Below are 19,378 nucleotides of genomic sequence, written 5' to 3'. Positions count from 1 at the left end.
TCAGAGTCTCACTGTTGCCCAGGCTGGAGTGTAGTGGCATGCTCACAGCCACTGCAGCCTCAACCTGCTGGGCTCAGGTGAGACTTCCGCCTCATCCTTTCAAGTAGCTGGAACTGCAGGCGCATGCCACCACACCCGGCTAATTTATTTATTTATTTATTGTAGAGATGAAGACTCTCCATGTTGCACAGGCTGGTCTCAAACCCATGGGCTCAGGCAAATCCTCTCACCTCTACCTCCCAAAATGCTGGGGAGCCACCATGCCTGGCCAAATCTTTTGTTAAATTAAAAAATCACAAGTTAGGTGAAATTGTCACCAAGTAGGTAATTTAAACTAAAATGGTATAATGTATCTAAAGAAACAATGACTCATTTATGCAAATGAAACTTACCCTAAAGAAATAATTAAGTGAAAAAACATTCAGATAGCCTTTGTTCTCAATATCAAGCAGTTTGAAAATGTATTGCAGAGCTGCAGGTTCCTTTCTGTTTTCTAATGCAAGAACAAAGTCCAAGTAGGTCTTATAGTCCTATCGAAAAGAAAATCATGTTCATTAGAGGCCTTAGTTGAAATTAACTTTTCAGGAAATATCTGATGATTTAAAGCTATTCTGCAATTAAAAGGGGCAAATTAATTTTTTTCTTAATATGAAATGAAAAATACATTTGTACATTTAATGTTGGTTTTAAGGAATTCTATGTGTAACCTGCACGGCACAGTTTTAGGTACATAGTTCATTTTTTATGAGAGATTTGCTGTGTTAAACTATCATTTTCTTTCAGTCCTCCAGCCTCTGCTTCCCAAAGCGCTGGGATACAGGCAGGAGCCACCATGCTTGGCCTCAACTTTTTTTTTTTTAACTAGTACACATTCCTGTATAATAAATGCACTGACAATGAACAGAATATTAAAACTCCGTATCTGCCCTGAGCCCATAAGACAAATATTTTTAAGTGAATTTACATTAAGACCAAAGGCTCTAAATCTCAAGTAATTTGATTAGTTTATACTTTTAAGATACGGTTACACACTAATATAAATAATGCTGTATAAATAACATAAAGAAAAGGCTTGTGGAAACTGCAGAAGCCTAAACTTTTAAAACTTATCAGCAGATTTAAGCTACTACCATTTCTCCATCATAAGTGAGACATTCTTGGAAGACACGGTCTAAGAAGACATTGGTCATGGTTGCTGTTCCATAGCGAGAGAGTTCTTCTTTACTGAGCATACCATTATGATCCTTATCAAGATTCAAATACTGGCCTTGGAAAGAAAGATAATAAAGACACTTAGGGCCACAATAAAATTTTAATTAAAAGAAAACAACAGACATTAATAAGTTCTTTTTATTGGTCCATTTTTTTTTTGAGTCGGAGTCTCACTCTGTCATCCAGGCTGGAGTGCAGTGCATGCTCATGGCCACCACAGACTCGACCTGCTGGGCTCAGGCGATCCTTCTGCCTCAGCCTTCCAAGTAGCTGGAACTACAGGCGCGCGCTACCATGCCCGGCTAATTTTTTGATGTATTGTAGAGACGAGGTCTCGCCAAGTTGCCTGGGCTGGGCTCGAACACCCTGGGCTCAGGCAGTCCTCTTGCCTCCGCCTCCCAAAGTGCTGGGATTACAGGCTTGAGCCACTGCATCCAGCTGGTTAATTTTTTTTGAATCGAGGTCTTACTCTGTTGCCTGGGTTAAAGTGCAGTGGCACCATCATGATTCACTGCAGCTTGACTTCCTGGGCTCAGGCAATCTTTATGCCTCATCCTCCTGAGTAGCTGTAACCTTAGGAGTGTGCCACCATGCCCAGCTAATTTTGTGATTTGTTTGTAGAGATGAGGTCTTGCTGTACTGCCTAGGCTGGTCTCAAACTCTTGGGCTCAAGCAATCCTCACACCTTGGCCTCCTGAAGTGCTGTGATTACAGGTGTGAGCCACCACGCCAAACCTATATATAGGTTAATATTTTGATTTTCAAACTAGCCACGTTACCATTAGGCTAGTGGTCTATGTGTAATAATATCAGCTATCTCTGCAAACTAGAGGCATGGCTTTTGAACTATTTCATTTACATCGCTGTTCTCAGTTTGCAGCCTTTTTTGAACATTTCTAGGTTTCTAAATAAAATGGAGATAGAGGTCAAGAAAAAGCACTGAAATCTTAGCACTTGAAAGCAAAGCTCAATAATGCCAAAAGAAGTCAAAAGATCACCCAAAAGGATAATATAGCAGACTGATGAAATTCAATTAAGCAGCTAATATATATAACTCTTCCTTCTGTGGACCCTGGGACAGCATTTTATCACAGAGCAACAGAACAGTTGATGTTCATAATGATACACTCCTGAGTCAACAAGGAAGGTCAAATTACATTGTTTGTTCTATTGAAAAGTAAGAACATGTAGTAACTTAAAGAGTTCCAAAAAGTTAAAGCATTCATATTTACAAGTAAATTTTAAGATCTAGGATACTAGATCTTAAGGTAATTAAATACTTTGATTTTAAGGTGTATTACCTATGTATAAAACTGTCCGCTCAACCCCAATTACCTAAAAGAATAGATCATTCAAATTTTAGCATTATTATAGGAACCTACCATAAACCCTTAGAGCAGAAGGAGCAGAAAACCAATTTGTTTCTTGACTCTCTTTAGACAGTTCCTCATCCCTTAGCTAATGGAAAGAACATAAAGATATAATTAGAAGATAGCAGCTGTCAAGTGATATAATTAAATTGTTTAAAAATGTTTACCTCCAATAAATCATCTAGGAAGCTGCATGCTAAAATATCTTGAATTTTTATCTTTCCTTTAAAGAACATAAAGAAATACAATTACTTAATTTCATTTTAAGAACAAGATCAACTCAGTTTTTTAAAAGTATTGTTTTACAAAGGCAATCACACAATTGATATTTTAAAGTTTCTAGCTTTTATGCTTCAATGTCCTTATTATATATTGCTATGAAAATGGAAGTCTGAAGGGAACAGTTAATAAAATCTCTATTTTTATATCTACTTGTATACTCCCAACTATATAAATCTAAGTGGTAAATTCTAAAATTACACTGATATCAGATTTCAAAAAAAGTTGAGTATTTTAAAATTATAGATATGATACTAGTGAATTAAACAAGGAGACTGCTTCCATTTTTCTTAGGCAGGTTCTGGAATAGGAAGCAATAAAGAGGTGTGGTTAAGAGTAGACAGATGGGAGTCCGAATACCACTCCTACATATGTAATCTAGTTAAGTCTCAGTTGTCTCACACATAAAATATGGACAATAATAGTACCTTTTTTATGGGGTTATGAGAAAATGAAAGAATCTATGTCAAATGCTTAGCACAGTACAGTTCATTGTGGAGAGTCAAAACAGCTATTATTTTATAAAGTTTCAAAGAAAAAACATATATATGCGCCTATAGTGGTGGAGTTTTAAAAGGTTTGTCACCTATGTGCTGTGATCAGATTCATAGCTGGATTTTCAAGGACATAAGGAGAATCACAGACACTGATTTTGGGCCTTCTCCGTCCCTTCCCCCTTCCAGTTACATACACGTATTTAAGTCTGGGTAGGTTTGCACAGTTAACAAAGCATACTGTTAATTAGGCCATATTTATTATCTGATCCCCAAATAGGATTAGTTAACTTGAGAAACACAAAAATACTTCATGGCTAAATGGCTCGCTAGTATGTCACATAACAGGGACAGCAAATTATATGAGAATAACTGGCTTTTTAGAATTAGAAGGAGCCACAATGATTAATTACCCAGTTCATACATCTTCATTTTAGGTTAATTACCCAGTTCATACATCTTCATTTAGGAAGAAAACTGCAAGAGATTAGGTGACACTATCACACAGCTGGTTACAGTCAGTGCAAGTAAATAATAAAATTTTTTTTTTGAGTTGGGGTCTTACTCTGTTGCCCAGGGTGGAATGCTGTGGCACGATCACAGCTCACAATAGCCTCGATCTCCTGGGCTCAGGCGATCCTTCTGCCACAGTCTTTTGAGTAGCTGCGACTATAGGCATGTGCCACCATGCCTGGCTAATTTTTGGAATTTTTGTAGAGACAAGGTCTTGCTATGTTGCCCAGGCTGGAGAGATCTTTATATAAACCTAAACCCAAAGCACTGCTCCTGTTTTTTGTACTTTTCTACATCCTTGAGATTTATTAGATTATTAATGGCAATGACACATTAGGAAAATAAAAATAAATAACATTTTCCAAGACTTTTCTATAGTTATTGAGACTTAGATGCAGTAATATCCTCATAATATCTAAGTTAGGTAAAATTTTTTACCTGTTCTTAGAGGATCTAAAAAGAAGAAGAATTTCCTAACTGCTGTACAAACATAAAAGGAATAAAAGGATTTTTCCAGCCCATCTAATTGTGGCAGAGTAGGGATAAGTTCCAGTATGTAGTTTTCTAAATCCTGAAAACAAAACAAAATAAAACTTTAAAGTGTTAAACATCCTATCTTGATTCTTTATTGGATACTGGAATATAACTACAGTCCTAAAAATTTTTCAGCAATACTATAGTGATAATGAAATTCAAGACTACATTATTGGTGAAACTTTTATATTAAATTTTGTTTCTAATTTACTTTTTATTTTAAGTTTAACATTTTTGAAAAATACATTCTATATAAAATTCCAAATTCAAAAGGAATAAAAAGATATTTATTAAAAAGTCACCTATTTCCTCCCTCCAGAGTTAACCTACATTATCAGTTTCTGATGTGGCTTCTCAAAATAACTGATGCAAATATGTGCCAATACATATATATACATATTTCTTTCCTCTTTTTACACAGGATGTAGCAGAATACTATGAAAATTGCTTTTGTCATTTAATATTATACTTTATAGTCATTTCTATCGACTGTCAAAGAGCTTCTACTATTAATATTTTAGTTATATATTGTTTCATTGTATGTATGTGCCATAATCTATTTTGCTACACTTAAAAATAATACTATAAAGGCTAATTTTCCATTTATAGATATTGTAGAAGAATATAGGATACCATTTCTGTAAGTGTGGACCTGCTGGGTTGAAGCACATGTGCGTGTATTATTTTGATAGACAATGGCAGACTCTCCACAAATCCCACGCGAATTTTACACTCCCACCAGCAACATCAAGGCTATTTCCACAGTTTTCAAACTGTGTCCCCAGGTGCCCAAGAGAGCTACAGTGAATGCACAAGGGTGCTCAGAATATTTTAAAATTCTGAGGAGAACACAGTGACATCTGTTAGACATTCCACAACAGATGCTGCTATAGGCTAGAACTACTCACTCAAGGTAGTTCACATTTTCAACACTGGATCCCAATATATTCCTTTTGATGACACAAATCTTTGCAAAGCTATTTTTTTGATGGTTCCTGTTGATAAAGCAAGTACCACATGAAAATCAGTGTAAACAGGAAACAAGGATGACTGTGTCCAATGTAATTCCCTAGTTTTAGTAGTTGTATAGTGCCCCATGGACATTCATATCCCTTTATTAACTTATTTCAGAATGAAGTAAAAATATTATTTGCTTTCAATTTATGTGTACTATTTTTTCAAATGGATAATAAGCCTAATGAATATCTCATTAAATCATTTAGAACAAACTGGTTAATAAATAGAATAGTTGAGGATTTATTTTAGCTCAGAAGCACTGTGAAAAAATTACTGAGACACTAATGATGTCATTAAAAGCATTACCAAACTTAGCAGGTGAAAATTGGTTTCTTAGTATAGATTTATCTGGCATTCCTCTTATGTGAAGTTAGAGTTTTTCCTTATGATTAGGAAGCATTTGTATTTTAATTCTTATACACTATTTATATCCTTTGTTCAGTTTTCCATTGGATTAGTGGCTATTTTCTTCTTGCTTTCTAGTGGTTTTTTATATATTAGAGTAATGGGTCATTTCAGATATTCCCCCAGTTTGTGTTTTCTTTTGTTTATGATGGTCTCTTGCCTTACAGATTTTTAATTTTTAATTTTTTTTGAGTTGGAGTCTTACTCTGTCACCCAGGCTGGAGTGCAGTCACACTCCTGGCCACTTCAGCGTCAACCTGCTGGGCTCAGGCGATCCTTTTGCCTCAGCCTTCCAAGCAGCCGGAACTACAGGCACGCGCTACCACGCCCGGTTATTTTTTGCCTTATTGTAGAGATGAGGTCTCGCCAAGTTGCCCAGGCTGATCTCAAACCAGTAGGCTCAGGCAATCCACTCGCCTCAGCCTCCCAAAGTGCTGGGATTACAGGCTGAGCCATTGAGCCCGGCCAACTTACAAATTTTTAAAAATTTAGCTGAGTTTTTTTTAGACTCCTGAATTTTGTCATACTTAGAAAGGCTTTCCCTATTCCAAGATTAAAGTCTCCCATGGCCTGGTCCACTACTGGGGGAATGAGGGCCAGTTAGAAGACCAAACTTCCCCTGCATGCAGCCTCCTTATATAGTTAATCCTCACTTGTACCCCACATCTCTATAATAAAATAAAATAAAGTCTCCATGGTTGCCTATATTTATTTTAACAACTTTATTTTTGCTTAAATCCATTTTAAGTATGTTTCTGGTAGACCTGATATATTTTACAGTTTAAGTTTATAGAACAATATATCTCAAAGTTGAAGTGTCCAAAATAGGGCTCTGTTCTAATTCCTAATCCTAATCCTTAATTGTTTTTCTCCTATTCCAGCAGTTATTTAAAATAAAAATCAGGAATTTATCTTTGGCTCCTACCTTTTTTCACTGATCCCCCCACATCTTACTCCCAACATCCAATCTAGCAGCAAGCTGGGGATTTTTTTGGGGGGGGTGTCCAAAATATATATTGAATAAAGCTATTTCTGGCTTTCTCTATAGCCACCAATCATCCTGGGTCAGGTCACTATCTAATCTCTCACCTGGACTACTGCAGTAGCTGCCTAACTATTCTGCTTCTACTCTGGGCTCCTTACAATCCTCCACACAACATCCAGAGTAATCATTTAAGATGTAAATCATAACCTGACAGACTCGGCTTGAAACTTCCAATGTTAACCACAAAATAAAATCCAAACTCCTTGTCATGGCCTAAAAGGGCCTACATGCAGCCCCTGCCTACTTCTCCAACTTCATTTCCTGTCTAATCCTTCCTATGTTCTAGCCACACTGGCTTCCTTCTCTTCTTAGAAGAGTCAGGCTTAATTTTGCCTTGGGGCCACTGTATTTGCTTTTGCCACTATACTACATCTTCATAAGGCTGGCTTCTTTCTAATCCTTATGGCTAAAGCTTAATCACAACCTTAAAGAGGTGCTCATTCTAGCTACTTCAGTAGCCCCCTAGTCCCAGTCATACTCTTGCCTAGTACACTATTTTATTTTCTCCATATGACATGTCACTGCTTGAAATTATCGGCTTAAAATTTAGTGTCTGTCTCCCTACTCTACTAGGAAAAATAGCTCCATAAGGGAGCAAGAATTGTACTGTGTCCCTGGAAAGGTTTTATAGTATAAATATTCAGAATGACCTCATCGATTTGATCAAAAGAAATCTGGGCAAAACAGATTGCAACAAATTATAACAGGAAGCACTGGCCCAAATTATCTGTACACTAAGTATTTATTTAATAAGATTTAATAAGTGAATGAATATACTACTCAAATTATAGACACTGGTTTGGAAGTCACTGCTTTTCAAATTAGTAAGACACAAAGTCTGCTTTCAAAAGGCAAAGTGCCAAGTATGAGAGAAATATTTTTCTTTGAGTGCTTTCTTTCATTAAAAAGGGAAAAATAATTCTTTTAAAACAAACAACTCTTTTTTTCTCCCCTCTGCCCATCTCTCTTTCAATTTTTGTTTATATCCCTGGAAAGTGGCAAGACAAGCAAAAATAGAAGAGTGTGTTTTATTAACCAAACTAACTGCTAACCAGAATTCTCAGAGATAGGGAAGCACCCCAATACCTGACCTCTGAGTAAGTATCAACAAGTGGTTAATTATGTCTTCCTTCCTAGAGAGAGACAGAAAGAAGCAACAGCCTTTTGTTGTTAAGTTGGTCTGAACCTTAAAGAACAAGAACTGTACTGTGCCCTGAGAAAGCTTTATAGTGTTAAATGCTTAAAATAAGCTAACATTCTATGTACAGAAATCTGGACAAAACATAATACAACAAATTATAACAGGAACCATACAAACTAAAAAGAAGAATATATTTCTTTAAATCTTATGTTTGAGTTATAACTAGTAATGCTTAGTAATTATTTATTATTGAGTAATTTGATTGATTAACCTAGTTCATATTTATGCCCAACTCCCTACCCCTCCCTCTCTCCCATAACCCGAAAAAAGGACTCTATATTTGAGAAAAAGCTGGAGCTAAAAAGAAACATGTCCATGTAATTTAGATGCCCATACTTACAAGAAGCATAGCCATTTGGATAATGAGGTTATGATTTTCTGTTGATGAGCTGCCCTAATTACGTTAATACCTAATAGGCAATAAATAGCCTCTTGGTAACTGTATTTCTAACCCTAAACCTACAGGTGGGAATACAGTCACATCTATTTTCTCTTATATTTTCTAAAAAAAGGGAAAATTCCTGACCCTTTAAAAAATAGTGACACACTGATAATAAATAACCAAAAGTTTTTTGTTTCTTCAATGATTTTTAATATGTTAAAATACTATGTTCTTTTAATTTTACCCTTTAAAAGACTTTTTTTGAAGAGTAAAAAAAAAAAATCTAAAAAGAAATTTGTATAGTCAGTATATATTGAAAACTTTCTTAGTAACACATGTTGTTTATAAAAGAAACAAAACCATAAGAACAAATAAAACAATAAGAATAGCCTGTAATCCTAACAACACCCAGTGATAACTACTGTTAATATTTTGGTGTCTATGGTACTTGTTAAAATTAGGTTAATACTTACAGATTCCCGAAGGTACCCTTGCCCAGCGACATCATATAAACTAAGTCCTATTCTTGTTTGATGAAGCCAAACTGACAACAAACAAGAAAATGAAATGTAATTATTAAGATCTATCCTTTAGCATGTATGTAGAAAAGGAGATAAGGAGCTAGATTAGAGACAAGCTAATTCAATAACTTGATAAATATTTTTTCTCATACATATTACTTAATCAGTAACCCCCAAATTGTTTGATACAAAAATAAAACCCATAGAATAACAGATTTCAATAATTCTACCATGGCTAAAGCTAAAATAAAATTGATGCCCTTGAGGATATCATTCTTTACCTATTAAACTTGGTGTTCTACCAAACAGGGACAGCTAGAATGTTATACCTTCAATGAAGCTGCTTTTATTCTGAGATTAATTACAGCAATAAAGTATTAATGATCAAATATAACAGGATTTCACAGATCATTATGGTATTTCTTTTTTTTTTTTTTTTTTGAGTTGGAGTCTCACTCTGTTGCCCAGACTGGAGTGCAGTGGCCGCTCCCGGCCACCGCAGCCTCAACCTGCTGGGGCCCGGCGATCCTTCCGCCTCAGCCTTCCGAGTAGCCGGAATTACAGGCATGCGCTACCATGCCCGGCTGATTTTTTGATTTATTGTAGAGATGAGGTCTCGCTGCCCAGGCAGGTCTCGAACCCGCGGGCTCAGGCAATCCACTCACTTCAGCCTCCCAAAGGCACGGGATTACAGGCTGAGCCACCGATCCCGGCTCATTATGGTATTTCTAAGAATCATAACTCTATGTTTAATAGAAGGTCCTTGAAACTGATACTACAGCTGTGGGCTTGAAAATATCCTTTCGGACAATTCAACTTGTGTGTGTGTGTGTGTGTGTGTGTGTGTGTGTGTGTGTGTGTGTGTGTGTGTGTGTGTGTGTGTGTGTCTTGAAAATATCCTTTCGGGCAATTCAACTTGTGTGTGTGTGTGTGTGTGCGCGCACGCGTGTGTGTATGAAATAAAATTATCAGTAAATTAAAATTATTTCAATTCCCCATATATTAAAACTTGTGATTAAGCTTTTTTTTTGAGTCGGAGTCTCACTGTTGTCCAGGCTGGAGTACAGTGGCACGTGCACGACCTCTTCAGTCTGCTGGGCTCAGGCAATCTTCTCGCTTCAGCCTTCCAAGTAGCTGGGACTACAAGTATGTGCCACCATGCCCGACTAATTTTTTGGTTTATTGTAGTGATGAGGTCTTGCCAAGTTGTCCAGGCTGGTCTCAAACCCATGGGCTCAGGCAATCCTATCACCTCGGCCTTCCAAAGTGCTGGGATTATATGCGTGAGCCACCGCGCCCAGCCAGTTTTTGATATTTCTATTCTGCTACTATCTTTAGAATATGTAAGGGTTTAAAATTTTTTATTTTGTTTTATAATGGACCCAAATTTATGGTAGAAAAATCACAGCTTCAACTGGGCACGGTGGCTCATGCCTGTAATCCCAGCACTTTGGGAGGCGAAGGCGAGAGAAATGTCTGAGTCCAGGGGTTTGAGACCAGCTTGGGCAACTTGGCGAGACCTTGTCTCTACAATAAATCAAAAAATTAGCAGGGTATGATGACATGCACCTGTGGTTCCAGCTAATAGGAAAGCTGAGGCAAAAGGAATAACTGAGCCCAGCAGGTCAAGGATGTGGTGACTGTGAGCGTGTCACTGCAATCCAGCCTGGGTGACAGAGAGACTCCTATTTAAAAAAAAAAAAAAAAATCACAGTTTCTAGTAAGGTCCACAAGAGAATAGTAATAGTAGTATAACAAATTTTGGTGAAAAGATAAGAAATTCTGCTATTCCATCTTGGAGAGTTTATTTGCATGGAAGAGATAGTCTAAAAGCACAGACCGAAAACCTACTTCGTTTCCAGGTAGGAGGATATCAAGCACATTAAAAATGAATCACCTTTTCTCATAACATAATTAAAGAACTGCATGATGGAAATTCTTCCATATGAATCTGTATGAAGGAGTTTAGCAAAGACTTTGGCTGTGAAAAATTGCCTAAGAAAAGAAAAGAAAGATTCAAATGATCTACCACCATAATTTAAAATGGCTTCTATATGAATCAGCAAACAACAGCATAAATTCATACAACTAAATATCAAAGTGTGGCCAGATGCAGTGGCCCACATATGTAATCCCAGCACTTTGGGAGGCTGAGATGGGAGCACTGCTTGAGGCCAGGAGTACAAGGCCAGCCTGGGCAACACAACAAGATACCACCTCTATTTTATTTTTATTTTTTTGAGCTGGAGTCTCACTCTGTCACCCAGGCTGGCATGCAGTGGCACGCTCATGGTCACTGCAACCTTGACCTGCTGGGCTCAGGCAATTCTTCTGCCTCAGCCTTCCAAGTAGCTGAAACTACAGGCACGCACTAACACACCAGCTAATCTTTTGACTTATTGTAGAGATGAGGTCTTGCCAAATTGCCCAGGTTGGTCTTGAACACCTGGGCTCAGGTAATCCTCTCTCTGCCTCCCAAAGTGCATGAGCCGTCACGCCTGGCTAATAGCATCTTTATTAAAAAAAAAAAAAAAAAATTAAAGTGAGAACTACAGAGGATATTTAGTATTGTTATGTATCTTTGCATTCTTTTTCTCTTTGCTTTCTTCTGTCTTAAGAATGAAGTCTTTAAAAAGTCATAAACTATATTATTTATTTTAAAAACTTCATACTAATGTATTTTCTTGACTATAAATAATTTTATTAATTATTAATAATTCAGATGAACTCAAATGTCATACCACAGACCCATTTTCATTAACATCAGAGGCATTTAAAATGCGTAACATAGCCTAGGCAATGTAGTGAGGCCCTGTCTCCAAAAAAAAAAAAAAAAAAATTAGCTAAGCATAGCAGCCCAGGCCTGTTCTAGCTACTTAGGAGGCTGAGGCAGGAGGAGTGCTTGAGCCCAGGAGGTCCAGGCCACAGTGAGCTATGATCATGCTACTGCACTCTAGCTTGGGAGACAGAGTGAGACCCCATCTCAAGAAAAAAAAAAGCTTAACATAACATATACTCCTTTGTTAATTATTCTTACTTGCACTTTGGTCCGGCCTTCTCACCAACCTTCAAAAAGTTTTCATAATTGATCATTGCTTCTTCTCCAATCATAGGTGGTGTCTGGTGTTTGTCCAGCAAAAACCATAAGTTCTTAAGAGAATTGTAGACATGAGGATGTAAATTAAAAAAAAAAACCAAGATTTAAATGAGTGATTTCCATTAAAATGACAGTTTGATAGCAGGGTCTATAGTAAGATGAATCTCATGCCATATTATCGTTTTAGTTACTGATAGCAATAAAAATAGGTAACATTTGTTGAGCCTACTAAGTCTACTAAGTTTTGAATTTTTCTCACACACTGCTTCTTTAATCCACATAACTTTTTTTTTTTTTTTTTTGCTGAGTTGGAGTCTCACTCTGTCGCCCAGACTGGAGTGCAGTGTCCGCTCCCGGCCACTGCAGCCTCGACCTGCTGGGCTCTGGCGATCCTTCCGCCTCAGCCTTCCAAGTAGCCGGAATTACAGGCATGCGCTACCACGCTTGGCTGATTTTTTTTTTTTTTTTTTTAATTGTAGAGATGAGGTCTCGCTGCCCAGGCGGGTCTCGAACCCGTGGGCTCAGGCAATCCACTCACCTCAGCCTCCCAAAGGCACGGGATTACAGGCTGAGCCACTGAAGCCGGCTTAATCCACATAACTAAATGATGCTGGTAGTTATCCCTATTTTACAGATGAGCACTGAAACACAGAGATGTTAGGTCCATCGACTAAAGTCACACTGCAGGGTTACGATCTGAACCTCTGCAATCTGACCCTCAGCAGCGACTCTCAACCTTGGCTGCACATTAGAATTACTTATGGACTTAAACAAATTTAAATAAACCAAACAAGCAATACTATGCTTGGGGGCATATCCCATGCAAACTCAGTGGCTGATTCTGCTGGAGGCACTGCTTCAGAGCCTATGCAGTACCACTCTGCAGTACTGACTCCATTAGGCACCATGAGATCCTGCGTAATTTAAGTTACACAAATAAATGGTGAATATCTAAAGCAACTTTTGCTCAGTCCTTACCTGTAATTCTTCATTATCCAACAGTTCTCTACTTTTCCGTTGTAGAAAGACAGCTCTGGATTCCTCTCTCAATTTCTGTAATAAGACTTCATCTTCAGCTGGCAGCTAAAAATACATTGTAAATTTCTACATGTAAATTTTAGACTACTGGATCATGTAAAATATATGTGGCCTCATAAAATAACTACATGTCATTGCCTCAAATTACTTCTTGTATCTCACCTTAATTTTGCTTAACATTCATTTAACAAAAACAGATGTACAGAAAATTCAGTGATCAGCAAGGCCAGATCTCTGCCCTGAAAAAGCTAGTTTAGTCCAAGTTTCATCTTATTTTATGAAACCACTGTTTCCACTGCCATCTTAGAAAGATGCAGAATTAAATTATAAGTAGTTGAAGATGGACATTTTTAGGAAAGCATGCCTATTGAGACTGGTTCACCTCCCCTCTTGGAGATAGTTAAGCAGGTGTCTATTATGTTGGCCTTCAAGGCAGAGAGAGGGTTTACCAACTGGGGTAATTTCCATAAACAAAGCTGTAGAATGACTCATTCCAACCTGACTTAGAACAATTTGCTTTAAGGATTTCTTCTTCCTTTTCTACATTTTTGCCCCATTAAATGTACTCCAGTAGCCCTTAGGCCAAATTGGGGGTTATGGTTTTTATCTTTCATTTCCAAGAACTAAGATGCCATTTCTCCCATCAAAAGGAATGGAGAAAGAAGAAATAATAGGAGGTGAGGCTAAGGCTGGAGTTGGGGCTGACTGAGACTGTGCTCCATTGGCTAGTTAACCAGTTAATCAGCCAAGGAGAGAAGCAGTGATTGAAGATGATGGGTGGTTTCTCTGAAGCTGTGGGACCAAGGAGAAGAGGAAAGAAAAGAATTTTCACAAATCCACAGCTGCAGACAGGAAACCATCATGAATCTGAAAATTGTTGTAGAGAGAAGAGATAGGAAGACAGGAAAAAGAGGAGTCCTTCATGAACCAGAAAGGGAAGGCAAAGGTTTGGTCTTGGAAGTACAAGAAAGTTCAGTCCTCTGGGCTCAAGGATGGGGTTACATCATTCCTACCTATTCTTGGGTTAGCAACATACTATTTAATAACCCAGGTTAACTGAGATAAAGAATATAAAGTGCTTTGTCGTGCGGAGGCACTCAATAAATGTCAATACCCTTCCATCTCCGCTAGGTTATCAAAAATACTCAGTCTTTTGTTGCTTCTGTTTTAGGAAAGTATAAAACGCAAAAATCAGGAAAACTACATATGCTGTGATCTCATTTCTGTTAAAAACACAAAAACATGCCCACAGAAATATGTAGAAGGATTCATGTAAATGTTTTCTCTTTTAAAGTTCACTTTGCCTTTCATTTAACCAAATTTTGATTATTACTGGAACTATGTGCTAAGAGGAACTGCCTAGCTGTCTGACAATTTATGATAGCAAGAAAAAACATCCTCTATCACATAATGACATTATTTATTTCAAGTTTTACTTTCAAAGAAAGAGCATACAGTTGGCCATTAAAAAAATTGTTTTCATTTATTTTTGCAAAGTAAATTAAATTTTAAGTTTCATATTTATATCATTCTCTTTTGAAATTCCTGTCTTGGATGGGCTTGGTGGCTCAGCCTGTAATCCCAGCGCTTTGGGAGGCCGAGGTGAGTGGATTGCCTGACCCCGTGGGTTTGAGACCCGCTTGGGCAAGCGAGACCTCATCTCTACAATAAATAAAAAAAAAAAAAATTAGCCAGGCGTGGTAGCACGCACCTGTAGTTCCAACTACTTGGAAGGCTGAGGCAGAAGGATCGCCGGAGCCCAGCCGGTTGAGGTTGCAGTGTCTGTGAGCGAGCCACTGCACTCTAGCCTGGGTGACAGAGTGAGACTCCAACTCAAAAAAAAAACAAAAACAAAAAACAACAACAAAAAATAAATTCCTGTCTTGTCATCATGCTTGCCAATTATCTCTATGTTGTTCTTAAATTTCTTACAAGATTCACATAAAATTATTAAATTGTTGGGTGATATTGTTATGGGAAAGTACAAACTTGCTTAGCTGTATTTTTTCTCTTCTACTTCAGACTCATCATACAATTCTTAAAAGGTTGGGAAGCATATAGTATGACAAGAAAGTTTCCAATAAAAAATGTTCACTTGGGCTGGGCATGGTGGCTCACGCCTATAATCTCAGCACTTTGGGAGGTGGAGGCGAGAGGACTGCCTGAACTCAAGGGGTCGAGACCTGCCTGAGCAACATGGCAAGATCTTGTCTCTACAATAAATAAAAAAATTAGCTGGGCATGGTGGCACATGCCTGTAGTTCTAGCTACTTGGAAAGCTGAGGCAGAAGGATAGCCTGAGCCCAGTAGGTCGAGGCTGCAGTGGCTGTGAACAGCATGCCACTGCACTCCAGCCTGGGTAACAGAGTGAGACTCTGACTCAAAAAAAAAAAAAAAATATTTACTTGAACATTAATCATAATACTATAAGAAAGGGAATGGCAGGAGGGCACTGCCAGGGGATGGGGGTTACATAACATCAAAAAGAATACCTGATCTCAAACCAGGCAAAGTAGGGACCAAAGCGAGTCTCCAACTTTACCCATATGATGACCACTTATCTACCTAATCCTTGAATTATACCCCACATCTTTAAAAAAAATGTTCACTTGAAAAAAATGTTTCAACGTCAGAATAACTCACTATACCTTAATTCCTAACAATGTCAGCTAAATGAATGTTTATTATGTTTGCAGGTAATGTTATAATTAATAGAGTTTAGAAGGTAACAGATTCAGGAGACAACCAGCTAAGATTCCAAAGTTAACATTTCTGTAGTGGTGCATTTTGCATAATACTTATTCTTTTTAGTAGACTTCACTCTCAGGTATAAAAAGTTCTCTCTCTCTCTCTCTTTTGAAATAAAAAAACTGGGTCTTTCTATGTTGCCCAGGCTAGTCTTGAACTTCTCAGGATCTCAGAGTTGTAAACAGCTTTCTTAAAGTCTTACTGTTTTGTCTATGCTCCCCTTCAAAGACTTTTTTTTTTTTGAGTTAGAGTCTCACTCTGTCACCCAGACTGGAGCGCAATGGTCGCTCCCGGCCACCGCAGCCTCGACCTGCTGGGCTCCAGCGATTCTTCTGCCTCAGCTTTCCAAGTAGCCGGAATTACAGGCACGAGCTACCATGCCTGGCTGATTTTTTGATTTATTGTAGAGATGAGGTCTTGCTGCCCAGGCGGGTCTTGAACCCGCAGGCTCAGGCAATCCACTCACCTCAGCCTCCCAAAAGTGCAGGATTACAGGCTTAGCCACCGAGCCCGGCTTTTTTTTTTTTTTTTTTTGAGTTGGAGTCTCACTCTGTCGCCCAGACTGGAGTGCAGCAGCCGCTCTCGGCCAACACAGCCTCGACCTGCTGGGCTCCAGCGATCCTTCTGCCTCAGCCTTCCGAGTAGCTGGAACTACAGGCGTGCGCTACCACACCCGGGTAATTTTTGATATATTGTAGAGATGAGGTCTCGCCAAGTTGCCCAGGAGGTCTTGAACCTGCGGGCTCATTACCTCAGCCTCCCAAAGTGCTGGGATTACAGGCTGAGCCACCGAGCCCAGCTTCAAAGACTTCTTTAGAGTTTTTGCATAAGGAAGGATAGTTAAGTGAAATTCTAAGTTTTCCAATCTTAATCTATTTTTCAGTTTAGCACTGAGCAAAACTTTTATACCTCATAACAAAGTATTATACATCTGACATAATTCAACAGAATACTTACAACTAATATCTACAATAAAAGTTAAGAAGAAAAAGTCCATAGTTCAAAAAAAGAGGTAAGTAACAACTTTTTAAAATTCAATATTCAACCGGGCTTGGTGGCTCAGTCTGTAATCCTGCGCTTTGGGAAGTTGAGGTGAGTGGACTGCCTGAGCCCGCAGGTTCAAGACCTGCCTGGGCAACTTGGCAAGACCTCATCTCTACAGTAAATCAAAAAATTGGCCAGGTGTGGTAGTGCGCGTCTGTAGTTCCAGCTACTTGGAAGGCTGAGGCAGAAGGATTGCCGGAGCACAGCAGGTCGAGGCTGCGGTGGCCGGGAGCGGCCACTGCACTCCAGTCTGGGCGACAGAGTGAGACTCCAACTCAAAATAAATAAATAAATAAAATAAAATAAAATTCAAAATTCTAGGCTGAGCATGGTGGCTCACACCTGTAATCCTAGCACTTTGGGAGGCCAAGGTGAGACGATTATCTGAGCCCAACGGGTTTGAGACCAGATTGGGTAACTTGATGAGACCTCATCTCTATAAGAAATTAGGAAAAAAAAAAATTAGCTGGGCGTGGTGGCACAAGCCTGTAATTCCAGCTACTTGGAAGTCTGAGGCAGAAGGACTACCTGAGCACAGCAGGTCGAGGCTGTGGTGGTTGTGAGCCTGGGCAACAGAGTGAGAATCCAACTCAAAAAAACAAAACAAAGAAATAAAATAAAAGTCAAGATTCCATTGATTTAAAATGTTTTATAATATAAGATCAACTAGAATGAAGAACAAATATATAACATTTAAAATATAAGCCTCTATTGTTAAAATACAAAATTTGGATTGCATTTAAAAACTACATTTAGGGGGGAGGGGGAGGGGATTAACAGTAGCAAATATCTGTCTGGGGCTGGGAAAACACCTCTTATCAACAGGGTGTCTGAATGAAACGTAATTGTACACCTAACCCTTAACTGTACCCCACAAAACTATAATAAAAATACTGATTAATTATTAAAAAAAAAAAAAAAAAAAGAAATATGCAAAAAAAAAAAAAAAACAAAAAACAAAAAAACTACATTTAACTTATAAACTCTGAAAGACATTTGATTAGATATTACTTACCCTATAATAAAACCGGGGAATGGTCTTATAAAATTCATTTGTATTTTTTCTACCACCTTTCCATTCTGAGTAATATTTGGTAAATAAATCCATTTCTTCATCTTTCAATTCTTGTTCACTTTTTTTTTCTGCTAACAAAACAGATTAAGTGAATTAAAGCACTTTTAAAATCAAGCAGTACTTTTACTCAGGTCACCCTACATACTATTATTAAAATAGTCTAATTAAAATAGCTGCAGTTCCAAAAAGGCCTTCAGTGAGTTGTGCTTAGACACTGAGCTTCATATTAACTTTCTTGAAATACCAAGAATCACTACCTTCCACCAAATCAGCCTCCCCTACATCTTCAACCACTTCTGGGCATGCTCCCTCTACTTCTGTTTATCACTAAAGCTAGACTCTTCCTCAAGTCACTGCCTTTCCTACAGACCTCTGAAGTGTTCCTAATTCATTCAATTAGAAGTATTACTGGCCAGGCACGGTGGCTCAAGCCTGTAATCCCAGCACTTTGGGAGGCCAAAGTGAGAGAACTGCCTGGCCCACGGGTTCAAGACCAGGCTGGGCAACTTGGGGAGCCCTCATCTCTACAATAAATCAAAAAATTAGCTGGGCGTGGCGATGTGTAGCTGTAGTTCTGGCTACTTGGAATGAGGAGTGAGCAAAATAGCCCAGCTCTCATGGGATTTCAGTCTCATAATGTAAAAACAAAAGAAAAAAAAACATCTGAAGCTCAAAAATCAGGGCTCTATTACCTTCCAACCTGCCTACTATTAGCATGTGGCTGTTTGATTTAAGCCATCCCTTCTTTTATTTGAGGACCATGGTGACTGGGCATAGTGCTTCACAAGTTCCTGTGACCATTTAGGATGAATAAACATTTATGTGGGTAACCCTGAGACCTCCAATTCCGAAGGGTTTCACCTCTAGTCTACTATACAACCCTGTTCTATGGCAAGACCACAGAGTTTACTAGTCCCTCTTCTAAAATCTTAAGCTCTGGTCACTCAAAGTCTCACTGCCATAATACCTGTACTTTAGCCTCACTAAGATCTTGAATTTTGTGATCTATTGTATTTTCTCAAAAGTTTATTTTTCACTTTCTAGTTTTTCTTCCTTCCTGACAAGTCTGCTATTGTTTCCTTGAACATATTTTATGACTGTATTTCTACCTCATCTGTCATGTTAGTTTTTAACCTTGAGACCAAACCTCTATTTTCTTTATAAAGGCAGTGACTTGAGGAAGACACTAGCTTTAGTGATAAACAGAAGTAGAGGGAGCATGCTGAGAAGTGGCTGAAGATGTAGGGGAGGCTGATTCTGTGGAAGGTAGTGATTCTTGGTATTTCAAGAAAGTTAATATGAAGCTGAGTGTCTAAGCACTGAGTTATAGTTTCTTTACATACTCTTTTTTTTTTTTTTTTTTTGAGTTGGAGTCTCACTTGGTCACCCAGACTGGAGTGCAG

The 19,378-nt window shown here is 38.3% G+C and overlaps 1 protein-coding gene across 6 annotated transcripts in view; it reads right to left on the bottom strand.

Moving 5' to 3' along the window:
- The window catches only part of PPP2R3C (protein phosphatase 2 regulatory subunit B''gamma), a 27,182-nt gene that overhangs the window by 5,068 nt on the left and 2,736 nt on the right, over positions 1–19,378 (bottom strand). For 2 of the 6 annotated variants that reach the window (XM_008071454.1, XM_008071456.1), the window contains exons 4-13: positions 17,916–18,046; positions 13,049–13,153; positions 12,011–12,123; positions 10,871–10,968; positions 8,926–8,996; positions 4,307–4,439; positions 2,750–2,805; positions 2,595–2,670; positions 1,131–1,267; positions 393–530 (exon numbers count right to left, since the gene is read on the bottom strand). In XM_008071454.1, the coding sequence (XP_008069645.1) occupies positions 393–530; positions 1,131–1,267; positions 2,595–2,670; positions 2,750–2,805; positions 4,307–4,439; positions 8,926–8,996; positions 10,871–10,968; positions 12,011–12,123; positions 13,049–13,153; positions 17,916–18,046 (1,058 nt within the window). The remainder of the gene's footprint in view (positions 1–392; positions 531–1,130; positions 1,268–2,594; positions 2,671–2,749; positions 2,806–4,306; positions 4,440–8,925; positions 8,997–10,870; positions 10,969–12,010; positions 12,124–13,048; positions 13,154–17,915; positions 18,047–19,378) is intronic. The other 4 variants (XM_008071455.1, XM_021719242.1, XM_021719244.1 and 1 more) reach the window with 2 other exon arrangements.

This window comes from Carlito syrichta, unplaced genomic scaffold, assembly GCF_000164805.1.
Source record: "Carlito syrichta isolate Samal-C Ts95f unplaced genomic scaffold, Tarsius_syrichta-2.0.1 Scaffold314334, whole genome shotgun sequence".
NCBI lineage: Eukaryota > Metazoa > Chordata > Mammalia > Primates > Tarsiidae > Carlito > Carlito syrichta.
The sequence above is the reverse complement of the archived record's forward strand: the minus strand, read 5'-3'. Positions and strand labels throughout refer to the sequence as shown.